The 14,017-nt window shown below is 42.7% G+C and overlaps 1 protein-coding gene across 2 annotated transcripts in view; it reads right to left on the reverse strand.

Moving 5' to 3' along the window:
* Positions 1-14,017, reverse strand: part of SLC44A1 (solute carrier family 44 member 1) — an 80,517-nt gene that overhangs the window by 23,248 nt on the left and 43,252 nt on the right. For both annotated transcript variants that reach the window (XM_080986781.1, XM_080986780.1), the window contains exons 6-8: positions 6,496-6,665; positions 3,113-3,202; positions 276-415 (exon numbers count right to left, since the gene is read on the reverse strand). In XM_080986781.1, the coding sequence (XP_080842907.1) occupies positions 276-415; positions 3,113-3,202; positions 6,496-6,665 (400 nt within the window). The remainder of the gene's footprint in view (positions 1-275; positions 416-3,112; positions 3,203-6,495; positions 6,666-14,017) is intronic.

Consider the following 14,017-nt stretch of genomic DNA (forward strand, 5'->3'; position numbering starts at 1 on the left):
GCCTGCATACAAGCCTGCCTGCCTTCTTCCTGCATAGAAAACCTACCTGATACTCCACAACATATGAGGGTTGCTTCACTTTTTCCTACAGGGACTAGGGGGAAAGGCCTGTACCTGTGTACAGCATTGCACATATGAATTGCAAATGCTTACTGCATGAACGAGAAAGCTGTCATTTGCAGCCGTGAAGCTGAATACTTTGCTTCCTGCTCTGGCCTACACAGATATGCAGCATGTGTCACGGAGCCCTGACTTCACAGCTATTAAATACGTACCGTGAAGACCGTAGCTGCAATGGCATAGATCAGAAGGGCCTGACGATTGTCTTTGGCTATTTGAAGCTGATCAACTGTAAGAGTATCGCTAGGAGACTTCCGCTGCTTGGCGTACAACCACCACAATACTCCTGTACCACCTGTGCTCACGAAGAAGAAGATATTGTGCATTTCAGTTTCACAGCATATGTGTAATTACTTATAAGCACAATTAGCTTGGCCAATTTCATCCTTTACCAGGCTAGATTCAGACTTATCTGATCTGCTGCAACATAAATGTCAGGACGGTGTGGCATTCTGATATCACAAAAGACAACTGATCAAAGAGGGCTTGCTTTTTACAAGACATCTTACCACAGCTATGATGCTGTTCCGTAATTAGAAGCTGAGGAGTTCCAGGCAAGAAAAAGGTTATACACAGGAATTATTAACTAAGACACTCAATAGGCTAGGATAGGATGATCGGCACGAACCAGAATCACAACTGGCACCTCTCCCTGAAGCCTGCTCATAGATCTCTCCCTATTTCTTGAGGCCTTGCTTTGCATTCCACCTTCATCACTGATGAGAACTAAGAGCGCTTTTTTTTTAAAAGCTGGGATCAACCAGAGCATCCATTTGCCCTTTCCCCCCCAAATGCAGTTTTTACCCCGGCTGAACTTCTCAGTTCCCTTGGGTGGATGCTGTTTTTGCTGAAGTGATAACTTGACAGGAGACAACCATCTTAACTGCTTAATACTCTTTCAACTATTGTTTTCCCTGCTCCTTTGTATCCTGCTTTGAGCACACTCTGTTTGCCGGAAACTGAAACTCAGAATTCTATAAATAAATGCCCTCTTCTCCGATCTCCAAATCATCTTGCCCAAGGATCCTGAGGTGGGAAGGATTATCTGCTTCCTCCTCCAACTGCTGGCTTGAAGAGACCTGCTGTTTGTGGGTGGCTTTTCACAAATGCCTCATGCCAATATTGATGCAGTGCAGCAATACAATTAGGGCAAAGACAGCCAAATAACACTCTTGTAATTTTATTGCTTTTTCTCTTGTATCGCTATATTTCCCTTGCCTGCTTCTTTTGCACTTTCCTATTCAGCGAAGTCTTATTCCCTGAAATCATCAATGGGAGGTGATTGTGGAATGTAAATATTGCCCATGCTTTGTCCCTTTATTTTTCTTCCTAATAATTGGCCACATCCTCATTCAGTCCCATAAATCCTTAAACCAAATGGATATTGCTCCCATGGGCATAGCTTTAATAGTGCAACCATGGCTGCAAATCAATTGTTTCTGAAGTAGAAGGTGAATGGTTTTAAAGGAAGCAAGAAGGACAAAGGGAAGCATCACTTCCCTACTGATCTTTTCCAGTGTCTCTCTTTAAAGGCAGGAAAATGAACTCCCATCTTTGCAATGCTCATAGAACAACCCAGGAGGACGTATGCGCTCCATTCTCAAGTCATGCTTCAACATTTGCCTGAGCAGACAAATGCCAATGCGTGGACAGAAGCAGGGGACATACACAAGCCCCACTTCAACAATGCCATTGTGTGCACCCCCCCCCACAGGCTCCATCCCTGACCTTCCCAGCGTTGCACAGGCTTGAACACAAGTAAAGTCTTCCAGGTGATCAGGGACCCTGCTTTATCTGGGTTTCTGATCACTCCAAGGGGTTCTACTCGTATTCAAATGTACACAAGTAGAAGCTCCATGCAGTGATTTCCTGTGCAACATGGGAAGGGCAGGGGCTGGATGAGGCCCATGACAACGTTGGGAACGAGGCTTACATGTGATCTGGATTCTGGCAGATAGTTACCCATAGCTAAGGGACCATTTGCATAGAGGGTGTCCGGCATAGGACCACACTAGTTAAAAAAACCACACACACACACAAACACATGGGATTTTCTAGATCCATTTCAATTGGGATTTAGGCCCAGTTTTGGCACAGAAACTGCTTTGGTCACCCTGCATTTGTTGGGAGAGAAACAGGGGAAATATGTCTTAGTTAATTCTCCTCAAACTCTTAGCGGCTTTCAATACCATCAACCATAGTATCTGCCTGGAGAAGCTGTATGAGTTGGGGGTAGGTGTCATCGCTTTGCGATGCTTCCAGTCCTACTTGGGAGCTCAACAACCAGAAGGTGTTGCTTGCGGAGTGCTTATCAACCCCATGGAGCCTTCAATGTGGAGTTCCTCGGGGCTCAATTTGATCCCCTGTGTTATTTAACATCTAGGTGAAACCGCTGAGTGGGGCCATCCAGAGTTTTGGAGGACATTGTCAGCAATATGATGATGCCATACAGCTTTACTTCTCCGTTATGTCTGCAGGAGAGGCAGTGGATGTGCCTTGGTAATGGATTGGAAGAGAGCCAACAAACTGGAGCTCAATCCAGATAAGACTGAGGAGCTGTTAGTGGGTGGTTCCCTAGACCGGATGGATGGATGGGAGGTTGCCTGCTCTTGATGGAGTTACACTCTCTCTGAAGGAGTGGGTATGTAGCTTGGCAGTCCTCCTGGATCCTTTGCTGTTGCTTGAGGCTCAGTTGGTTCCTTCACTGCAAGAAGTGAAGTTACAGGGAACCAGAGACAGGGCCTTCTTGGTAGTGGCGCCCGCCCTGTGGAACACGCTTCCATCAGATGCCAAGGAAATAAACAACTATCTGTCTTTCAGAAAATATCTGAAGGCAGCCCCGTATAGGGAAGTTTTTAATGCCTGATGTCTTACTGTGTTTTAATTTGTTGGAAGCCGCCCAGAGTGGCTAGGGTAACCCAGTCATCATCATCAACATCATCACCATCACCATCACCATCATCATCATCATCGACCAGCTTCAGCAACTTACCAAGTGATCCCAGAACAACAAGAATTGTTAAAATCCAAACAAGTACTCTTGAAATGTATCTTATTATCACCATCATAATCATGGAAAGCACTGCAGAAAACAAAAGAAAATAAGAAGGGTAATTATTTAAAATGGAAACAGCAAAAACAAAAAAAGAGACTTTATTAATACAAATACAGCTGAATTCACTTTTTAACTGTTTGTACAAAAATGTACAAGATAAACTAGCTATCCTACTCAGTGTCTGATTTGCCAGTTAAACAAACCAACCCTATATGAACATTTACACATCATGGGACATATGTATTTAACAGTGAGATGCAGACACATACAATGACAGAACTAATGTTGACATGATAGAACTGCAACTTTATTATCATGAGTTGCAAAAATACCGCACAACTCATGTTGAGCACAACCCAAAAAGTTGCATGCAGACACACACATGCTCAAAAAGCACAATTATTATGACAAGTATGAATTAAGATGTCAAGATTGTGATAAGAACCACATGCTACTTTATGCTTGAGCTGTGTTTTTCAGGAGAGGTCATTAAATAAGATCTTTTCACTGTCAATCTTCTACTTGTCTAGCTCTTTGTTGATTTGGAACATGAAGGTCTCGTCTCTTGGCACTTAGTATCATAAGGCCATCATGGGCGAGTTTCTCCTACAAACTACACTGCCTTGGAAAAGCATGAAGAGCTTCAATGGCTTCCAGGTTGCAGGTATAATTTGGGAGGTGGCCACTGTTCCTGAAAGGAACCTGGTTGGTCATTCACATCAAACAAACCAAGTTTGTTTATGTGTGTGCAAATGTAGAGGTATACTATAGCAAAAGCCTAAAATTAGCAAGTATCCAAAAACACAGAACAGGTGAATGCTGACAATCACTTAAATGTGACTCAGAACATACGCCAGTGAATACTGATAAAATGGGGAAATGTCTATCTGTTTTCAGACATTTAGTAACTTCAACCGGGATTGTCAACATTCACACATGCATGCCAGCATTCACCGACATTTGGAATATTCACTGCTGCATGAAATGTGAAGGCTTTTAAGTAAAAATCAGCTACACTGACCGTAACTTGGCAACAATCAATTTAACTTAGTTACCAAGTTTCAGAGGTCTACATTTCCACTATTCCTCCCAAAGTGATGAGTTTAACGTGCTTGTGTTTCGCGGTTATTTTAATTGTCTATTAATCCTATTGTAACAGGCCTTGATATAATCAATAATCAATAACTGATGTAATCATTCCCCCCCCCCCCCGTGGGGGTATATAACAGCTGGGCCAGTTTGGTTTCCATTTTTAATCAATGGAGTCTTCCATCGGCTTTTTCTATTCTATTCAGTCATCAGATTAGTATATGTTTAAACAGAAACTTCACTTTACTATTAATAATTAGGAGTTGTAGGTGAAATTCTACTTGTGTGACAGGATTTCTTCTTCTTTTACCCCTCTGGCAAGTCCTCCATGTGCCCCAATCTGCTTCAGAGGGTCTCTCAACTTTCTGAAGCAGATTTGAGGGGGCTGCAGGTGGAATGAGAGGTCCTATTGCACAAGCAGAAGTCTCATCTGCAGACAAATGGGCACCATTGGATACCATGCAATATGTTTTGGCAAAGGATTAACACTGGAATTGTTGTTGCTGGCTTCTGTCTGGGTTAATTCATACCAAAACTCCAATGTCACGTAATAATGCAAATATTGTTTTTATTCCAACTCTGCACAAAATTAAGAAGAGGCTTTAGCTACGGCTGCAATCTCTAATCTATTTAATCGATTATTCAAGTAAGTAGTTGATCAATCACTGAAAGCCAATTTTAATTAAAACTGCACTGAATGTTCACCCTTGAACATTTAAAGTTAAAGTGAAGTTTTACAGGGGAGGGAGAAGCATTCTGCCTAAACCTGCTCTTTATTGCAGTCATTTCTCCTCTATTGCTGTTTCTGTGCCATTTTTTTTAATAAAAAAACAATTCTTTCTCCTTTGCTACATAATCTCAGCCAACTGAGGATCATGTAAAATGATAACATCCTAGAGCCAATCAGATTTGATTACAGGGCGATGCCAAGGAAAGCAAAACTGTGCTGCCCTCATTCTAAAGCCAACCCAGCTGTACCCATGCCAGAATGTGCTTCAGAATGGCCATTCAAGTATGCTACATCTCATTGAGAGCAGGCAGAGAACTTCTACACTTGGATGAACATCCCAGGACACATTCTAATGTGCATCTGGGGCTGTGCTCTCCTTTTGCTGCATTTATATGACTTCATTTGGACAGTTCAAAGTGTCCTCTCAACTGTCACTGAAAAGGTTATTTTTTGAAGGGGGGGCGTGTGTGTGTCTGCTCTGCTCTCATTTGAAAGAATCAGATACAATTTTAATTCATGGGACTAGAACATAAGGTACATGCAACTCTTTTTTAGGGTTAGTTAGGTCTGTATTTTTCGCTCTATAAGATGCACCAGACCACAAGACGCACCTAGTTTTTGGAGGAGGAAAACAAGAAAAAAAATATTCTGAATCTCAGATGCCAGAACAGCGAGAGGGATCGCTGCGCAGTGAAAGCAGCAATCCCTCTTGCTGTTCTGGCTTCTGGGATAGCTGCGCAGCCTGCACTCGCTCCATAAGATGCACACACATTTCCCCTCACTTTTTAGGAGGGGGAAAAGTGAGTCTTATAGAGCAAAAAATACGGTATGTTTCAGAAACAGAGAATAGGAGCGTTATGAAATATGGGCCTTTTCTTCCAATAAGGATAGATAGCCTTTGTTTATTAAAGTGCAAGCTCCACAATTCATGCAATCATGATCAAAAAGGGCAGCTATACTAAAGCTACGATAATGTTCACATTTACTTAAATGATATTTTCATTGACTTCTTGTTTTGCTTTGCAAGATCTCTGAGGGAGCACCTTACATGTGGTTCTCAGGCGATCTCCCACTGAACTGGGAGACTGATCAACTAAATAAAAAAATAAAAATATCAGCCCTACTTTTAACCCAAGTCCCTGAAGATATTAAGGGTTAAGTATCAACATTCACTTAGCAATCTGAACCCAAAGCTTAAGCCCAAGGCTTATGAATGCTGTACACTGGGGAGGTTGTTTTAAAGGAAAGCAGAGGGTTCAATGACAGTGACACAGAGCCGAGTCAAAATCCCCACATTAGTTACATATAAGGAGAGTCAAATGCACATACATGTTAAAAAAAAACATTTAATTCAGCTGCTGGGTAGGAAATATAATTTGGAATCGTCTGCTATAATAGCGAATACTGAACATGCTTTATTTCCACATTGTGGGGACAGAAGATGTTCACATTCTCCTGTTGCAGTACTGTAGAAATAGCTAAGAACGAGAAAAACAATTACCTAGTGATAACAAGCAAAGTCCCAATATAATCTCTCTGCAGGTCATTACTCCACTAATCAGCCTGTGCAAGACACTACTGTCACTGACAAAGGTGATCAGGGCCTCTGCAAACTTGGCATAGCAGGAAATGTTCACAGGAGCACAGCGATGGAAGAATGGAATAGGTGCACTGGTGATACAAGGAAAAAAATAATCAGAAAAAAAAATTACTCCTAGGTAATATAAATGCCACATCAACACACAAATGGAAGGTGAACTGATGCCGTACACTCCACCCTCGTAAACATCTAACCAAGAGCTGCAAGGTTAACGGAAAGGTGCTGCTGTAAATGGAGATGACTGTAATGGGTCGTGATGCTGTTTTTAAAAACCAAGATATCCCAAGAAGAGGGTGGAGTGCACATTCTGATGTTTCCCGTCCCATCAACTCAGAACACAGAGCAAAACCCATCAGCCCCAAATACAATTTATTTTTTTTATTTTTTTAAAATACACCGCTAGTCCAATATGTCTAGATATAATTAATTATGTGTAACGTAGAGGTTTTCAAACATTTCCAGAAAATATTCAGATTGCGGTGAGCCTCGGGCAGACGATTTTCTGTAACTCCCAGAAGTAAGGCTGCTCACCTTAGACTCTACAGAGACTGCAGGCAGTCTGACATAAAGGCAGTTCAGGGTGTTTTACACGTATACATACCAGGGACCATGACAATTCCCCTGCGGGCAGCAGCTAATGTATTCTCCACCTACAGCGCCACATACAATACTGAATACTGCTCCGAAAGCTCTGTCGATATTCAGTGGCAGGTTGGGGAAGGGAAAAATAGAGATAGGGCCGTGGGGGTTGGGAAGGGAGTCCTGGAAGTTCTCGGTGCACATGTAGATTATGGTTACCAGATCTTTTTCAATGAATCCGGGGACACTTTTTTTTTGCAGCTAAGTAGCAACAAGGAGTCAGTAGTGGGGATGGTGAGGCGAAAGACCCTGCACCCAAGCACACATGCATGTTGTATAAAGGTGCAGAGCCCTTCTTTCGCACCCTGTGAAACATAAATGCGCAGAGTTTTTTTAAAAACTGGGCAACGGCACACCGCCTGCCTGTGACTCCTGAGCCTTCCCTGATCTCCTTCCCCCTTCCCCCTTTGTTTTGGCAGATCAGGGGAGGCTCGGGAGTCATGGGTGGGTGGCTGTTGCCCAGGAGGGGCCAGTCTAGTAGTGCAGTTGGCTCTGGCTGGCTTCAGGAGATGCTCGCTACTTGCTACTCACTGCCGTGGCACAGGAAAAATGGTGGGCGAAAGATTTGCAAATCCGGGGACTGTCCTCAGGAACCGGAGACGTCTGGTAACCCTAATGTAGATCTCTATGTAAAACTCCTTAGATCAAAGTAGGCAACCTTTTAGCCCCTAAGGGCTATATGGGCACACAGGCGGTGCATGCCAGTGGTGTGCTCTGGGCATGCACGCCCACATACACTCCACATATCTCATACAAACATTATTCCCTCCACTCTTTCACAAACACCCTCCACACACCAGTGCAATATACCTAGAATTCCAAGCCTAATTCTGCAGCTACCACGCCCAAAGTCTCAAACACAACGATTTGTTTTGCTTTATCCGTATCAAGGAGCCCAGTTAATGACTGTTTCAACTCTGCTATAGCCAAGCAGGAGGGGAAATGTCTTCAAAAGCAGGGGCCCCAATGGCAATAGCCTCCCGGGGCAGAGAAGGGCAGATTTCCCTCCACACCAGCACAGAACAGAACAGAACGTGTTCCTCCCAGCCTGTCAGACAGCTGTCTGGCAGGCTGAGAGGAGCATGATGTACACGTGCACCTTCTTGTGATTTATATATGTTGATGTCCTGTGCTCTTCCTTCCCCCCTTGCAATTGTACTCAGCTCAGCTTAGGCAACTGGCAACACTCTTTACAGGATGCTTGGGCCAGCTGCATGGGAGGCCTGTGTCGGTCACATGAGACCTGCTGGTCACTGACTGATTTAGATCATGGGTAGGCAAACTAGGGCCCGGGGGCCGGATCCAGACCAATCGCCTTCTAAATCTGGCCTGCGGACAGTCTGGGAATCAGCATGTTTTTACATGAGTAGAATGTGCCCTAGTATTTAAAATGCATCTCTGGGTTATTTGTGGGGCGTGCCTGGTGTTTTTACATGAGTAGAATGTGAGCTTTTATCTAAAATGAATCTCTGGGTTATTTGTGGGGCATAGGAATTCGTACATTTTTTTCTCTCTTCAAAATATAGTCCAGCCCCCCCAAGGTCTGAGGGACAGTGAACTGGCCTCCTCCTGATTTAGATCCTGGTTTTAAGATTTCCACTGATGTTAGAACAAAAAGGTGTCCAACAATTGTAGCAAAATAGCATTAAGAAAGAACTGTGTTGGAATGCCAAACATAGCAGACCTTCCCTAAATGTTTTATTTCAGTGCTGAAGTCTCCTACTTTGACATACCATAGCTAAATACAAATTTTGCTCCCAGTTTATAATATTATTCCATGTCCTGCAAAAGCATTGCTGAAGTCGTGCTTCGGCAGTGGTGTCGAAGTATCAACTTATTGCTTTTGCAATTAATACCCAAATCTCTACCGTAAAGAATGTTAGGAAAATCCCACATTTCAGTCATCAATATTTTGCATGGAATTAGGGCCTACGGAGAAAAGCACAACTTCCTGGCGTGTTAATGTTCCCATCAACCCCCATTCTTCCTACACAGACAGCAGCATTGCTGCCACCAAAATATATACCAGACTGTCAAACCTATTTTTATTTCCCTTTGTAAAGAGAGAAGCTTTCGCATTTCTATTTGTAAGACACTCGTCTTTCTAATTGGAATCAATGAACAGAATCACTCTTTCATATGCAAAGGGAGCGTTATTTAACCTCTAGGCTCTTCTGTCTCTGAATCAGTTCCTGCTGTCTTACTTGCCAGGTTCAAGCAAGTTATGGCAAGCTGAGTATGCAGTGCCTTTTGGGTCCTCCATGGGAAGTCTTTCAAAAAATGCTCAACCTTCGCTTCATGCAGGCAGAGTAGAATATGCTGCCTTCAACAAACCCCTTTCACGATTTATTACTTAATCACTCGCAAACATACTTAACACTCATTGTCTAATTATTATCCCCAAACTGAGAGGAAATTGCAACCTGCCACATCTAGAGAATTTTTAGAGCCTCCATTTCCACAGAGCTGACAAGCAGTTCTAAAGTGTAAGCTCTCAAGCGAGCTGCAATGACTAAAGCGTAGTTTGTGCAGATGGAGTGCTAAAACTTCATTGGCTTGTACAACTTCAGATTGCAAAGGCTAGCGAGGCCACAGAGTCAACAGCACACCTTCATGCTCCTCTAAAAGGTAAAGGGACCCCTGACCATTAGGTCCAGTCATGCCCGACTCCGGGGCTGCGGCGCTCATCTCGCTTTATTGGCCGAGGGAGCCGGCGTACAGCTTCCGGGTCATGTGGCCACCATGACTAAGCCGCTTCTGGCGAACCAGAGCAGCGCACGGAAACGCCGTTTACCTTCCCCCCAGAGCGGTACCTATTTATCTACTTGCACTTTGACGTGCTTTCGAACTGTTAGGTTGGCAGGAGCAGGGACCGAGCAATGGGAGCTCACCCCGTCGCGGGGATTCGAACCGCCGACCTTCTGATTGGCAAGTCCTAGGCTCTGTGGTTTAACCCACAGCGCCACCCGTGTCCCATGCTCCTCTACTGAAGCCCTATTTAGGAGTTCATTTCCAAATGCCTGAAGGGGCCAGTGAGAACCTCACCCTTTCTACATCATGTCCACCACCACCAACACTCTCCCCAGCAAAAGCACGATCACCTCAGCCTGAAGGGAGCTGTTCCAGGATGCATGGAGTTCCTGATGTTGTCGTGTGCATGATGAGGGGGAAGATATAAAATCCCTGAAGCTGTTTGTTTTGCAAAAAGCAATTCTAACTGTAAGTATTACCATTATGTAAGAGTCATTTCCCTTAATTCGGAATACTTTCTTACGAGACACCATACTTTCTAAAACTTTAGCTGTACAGTCAAACCTCGGAACCCGAAAGTAATCCGTTCCGGAAGACGGTTCTATTTCCAAAATGTTCGAGTTCCTGGGCATAGCTTCTGATTGGTTGCAAGAGCTTCCTGCACTCAAGTGGAAGCCGCGTTGGTCGTTCCAAATAAAGTTTGAAAACCGGAACACTTACTTCCGAGTTTTTGGCCTTCAGGAACTGCAACATTCGGCAACGGAGCCATTCGAGTTCTGAGGTTTGACTGTATATAGAAAATACACACTTGAGGCAGGAGGATCCCAGTTTCTATGGAAGAAATCTTACCTAGCTCTCATACAACACTGGAGAAAAAACACTCAAATATATTGTGGCATTAGGTCCTGTCTATTAGCAACTGCTTCACCTGGATGCACCTGAGGAAGCGACCAGATAGTAGGCCTTGTTCTACTTGCTTGGCTATGAAACTAGCTGCATTTGGCTCTTCTCCTCTCTGAACTGTCATCTTTGGGCGGGGGCCATTCCACCAGGCTACATTTGAGAGAGAGAGGGAGAGAGGTGAGAGTGCTTCTGTTTGAGCTGGCTATCGCAAGAATGATTTGGGAACCTTAAGAAGTGGGGTCTAGATTTACCTCTTTGTCCGCTTCTCCTTTATTAAAATGTGCTTGTTTCATTTTACAATATTTGCAGGACACCCTACAACAAAACGTTCAATGCGACTAACAATGTAAAGCAGAACAAGTAGGAAGCCGAAACAAAAACAAAAACAAAAAACAGGAAAGCAAATGTGTTCTGTCTGCTATATTGTAACGTTATGGGCTGACATTATCTTGTTTTTTTTATTTTTGTGCAGCACTTAGGATACTTTAAGTGTTATTTAATAATAATAATAATAATAATAATAATAATAATAATAATGTTATATCTATTATTACTACATATTACTATAAATATTATTACTATATATATTTATATTCTGCCCTTTTCCCTGACATGAGTCAATACAGCTTACAGATAAAAACAAGAATTGCCAAAATATAGGGGGGAAATCATTAAAAACAAGTGAGCATTAATAGAATTAAAAATATATACATATATAAAATTTTAAAACATACACATAATTACAGCAATAACAGCACTTGTTATTAAAATAATAAATGAATAACATAAAAATAAACATGAATAAACATTTTCATTACTTATGAATTCACAACTTGACTGAGAGAAAGGCACATGAATCGAAACATTAGGTACCAAATTTTTGGATTCTTCTCCACCCAAAATATATGAAAATACTCACTGCTGAGAGCAAAGTTTTCACAATTTCCCCCCTATAAAGGGATTTTTGTGGAAAGCAAGGTATTAAAGATAAAACTTATAAAACTTCGCTCATGTAGTGGGCAGTGTGAACAAATGCTCTTAAACGTGGTTTTGTTTTTCTATCTTTACAATGTGAACAGCAGATTCAGGAATAGCAACTTCTGTTATCAGAGAATTACACAAATGTCAAAGATTTGCCATTAGCCAAGGCCCATGAAGTGGAATAGTTTGTACGTGATTTGCATGTTGGTGCAATTTTACGAGGCAATAACTGTTTTTGAACCAGCATAGCATAGGTGAGCTCCTCCTCCTGAAACTTCCATCCATTTTGAAAGCAGTCTGCTATGCAGCACTGGGCGGCTTGACTCTTGTTTGAGGAAGAGCAAGTGTAAAGCCACCTTGGCTTCACTGAAACCAGTTTCATGGTTGTTCAGGTACTAGCCATAACCTTTTGCTGGCAGGGGAGGCCTGACCCAGCATAAGGCAAAATGAAGCAGTTGCCTCTGGCGGCAGATACTGAGCAGCAGGGAGTGGACACAGATGCATGTGTTACACAGCCTGCTCCATGCCCTATACAGTGGTACCTCGGGTTACATATGCTTCAGGTTACATAAGCTTCAGGTTACAGACTCTGCTAACCCGGAAATAGTACCTCAGGTTAAGAACTTTGCTTAAGGATGAGAACAGAAATCGTGTTCCGGCGGCGCGGCATCAGCAAGAGGCCCCATTAAGCTAAAGTGGTGCTTCAGGTTAAGAACAGTTTCAGGTTAAGAACGGACCTCCGGAACAAATTAAGTACTTAACCCGAGGTACCACTGTATAAGCTAGCCTGCTGTCCTCAGGTGCGGCGGAAGACAGTATTCTGGCCCCATCGTTAAAATAAGATTCACCTGCCAATCTGGCTGGCTACTGTAAATGGCATAGGGGTAGGTGCCATCTTGTCCTTTGCCTCAGGCGGCAAAATCTCTTGATCTGGGACTACTCTTGCTCAGAGATGGCCTTGTCCTCTGCAACCCCAAATTTACCATAGCTAGCCATTACTACACTGAACTCCCTTTTGCTGAAGCCAGGGATTATCTACTACCTGGTTTTATGTGTAGGAGACAAAATCTAACTTTGCTATAATGAATAAAAAATGAGGTCAGTGGTTACTACATGATGTCTTGGAATAAATGGGACTCTTGAGAATCCAGCGCATGAGACTAATTTCTATTTCAGGAGTTCTGACTCTGGTAGGTGTGAGATGTGCTGCCCCCTTTTTTAATAACGAACAGAATAATAAATTTATTCAAAGTGACCCTCTGTTCTTTTATTAATGGCTGTTGATCATATCCAGGGATATTACATGTCTTAATGGAATTGCAACTTCTCTCAAGTATAATCCTTCGTTTAATAATGTTCTGAGCTCTGTATGGGCGGGAAGGATTCTACATTAACACACACACACACACACTTTCCAACACATGGATGCATACATACGTATTCAGACCTTCATTTTTACCATGGCATACAAGGTTTTTTGGGAAGGCAGAAGCGCCACAGAACATTAGCATCAAAAATGAGCCTGAAAAACAGAAAGAAGTCCGGGGGGTGGGGTGGAATTCTCCCCCTGTGCCCATTTCACTTTTCAAAAGCTTCCTATCTGGCCCCTTATTACACTGTTTTGCAGTTATTTCAGGGAAAATAGAATACAACCTACTGTTGTCACTTTTACTAATAATAGGTTTCCTTTAATCCAAATTATTGGATCAAATAAACCGTAACACAAACTACAGAACTGGTTAGGGCTGCCATAAGTTGGGGTTTCCTGGACACTTTACACTTAGGAATACGGGAAAAGAAAATGAAATTAAAGTTTCTGAATTTAAAATTAAAATTGAGTTTTGCAGATCTCATTCCCTAAAAGCTTTCTTTACTTTCTGTGCTGATGAGGGGCAAAGGCTTGAATGCAAGATAAGTGCTCGTTAATTCAAGAAATCCAACCATTTTAGATTTGGGGATTAGAATCGGTCAAAAATTAACTGTTTGAATGTTCAGACCGAATAACCAGTTTAAATTTTTCATTAAGTGGCCTTCAGTTTCCTTCAGTTATGAGGCTATATGCTGATCAGACAAGCTCAATAAACTACGAGCAGTGTCAAAGGTTGTTTCCAGATTAGATGTTAAACCGTGGGTACAAAGGGGATCCCTG

The sequence above is a fragment of the Podarcis pityusensis genome, assembly GCF_964106645.2.
Source record: "Podarcis pityusensis genome assembly, chromosome: 17".
Taxonomy (NCBI): Eukaryota; Metazoa; Chordata; class Lepidosauria; order Squamata; family Lacertidae; genus Podarcis; species Podarcis pityusensis.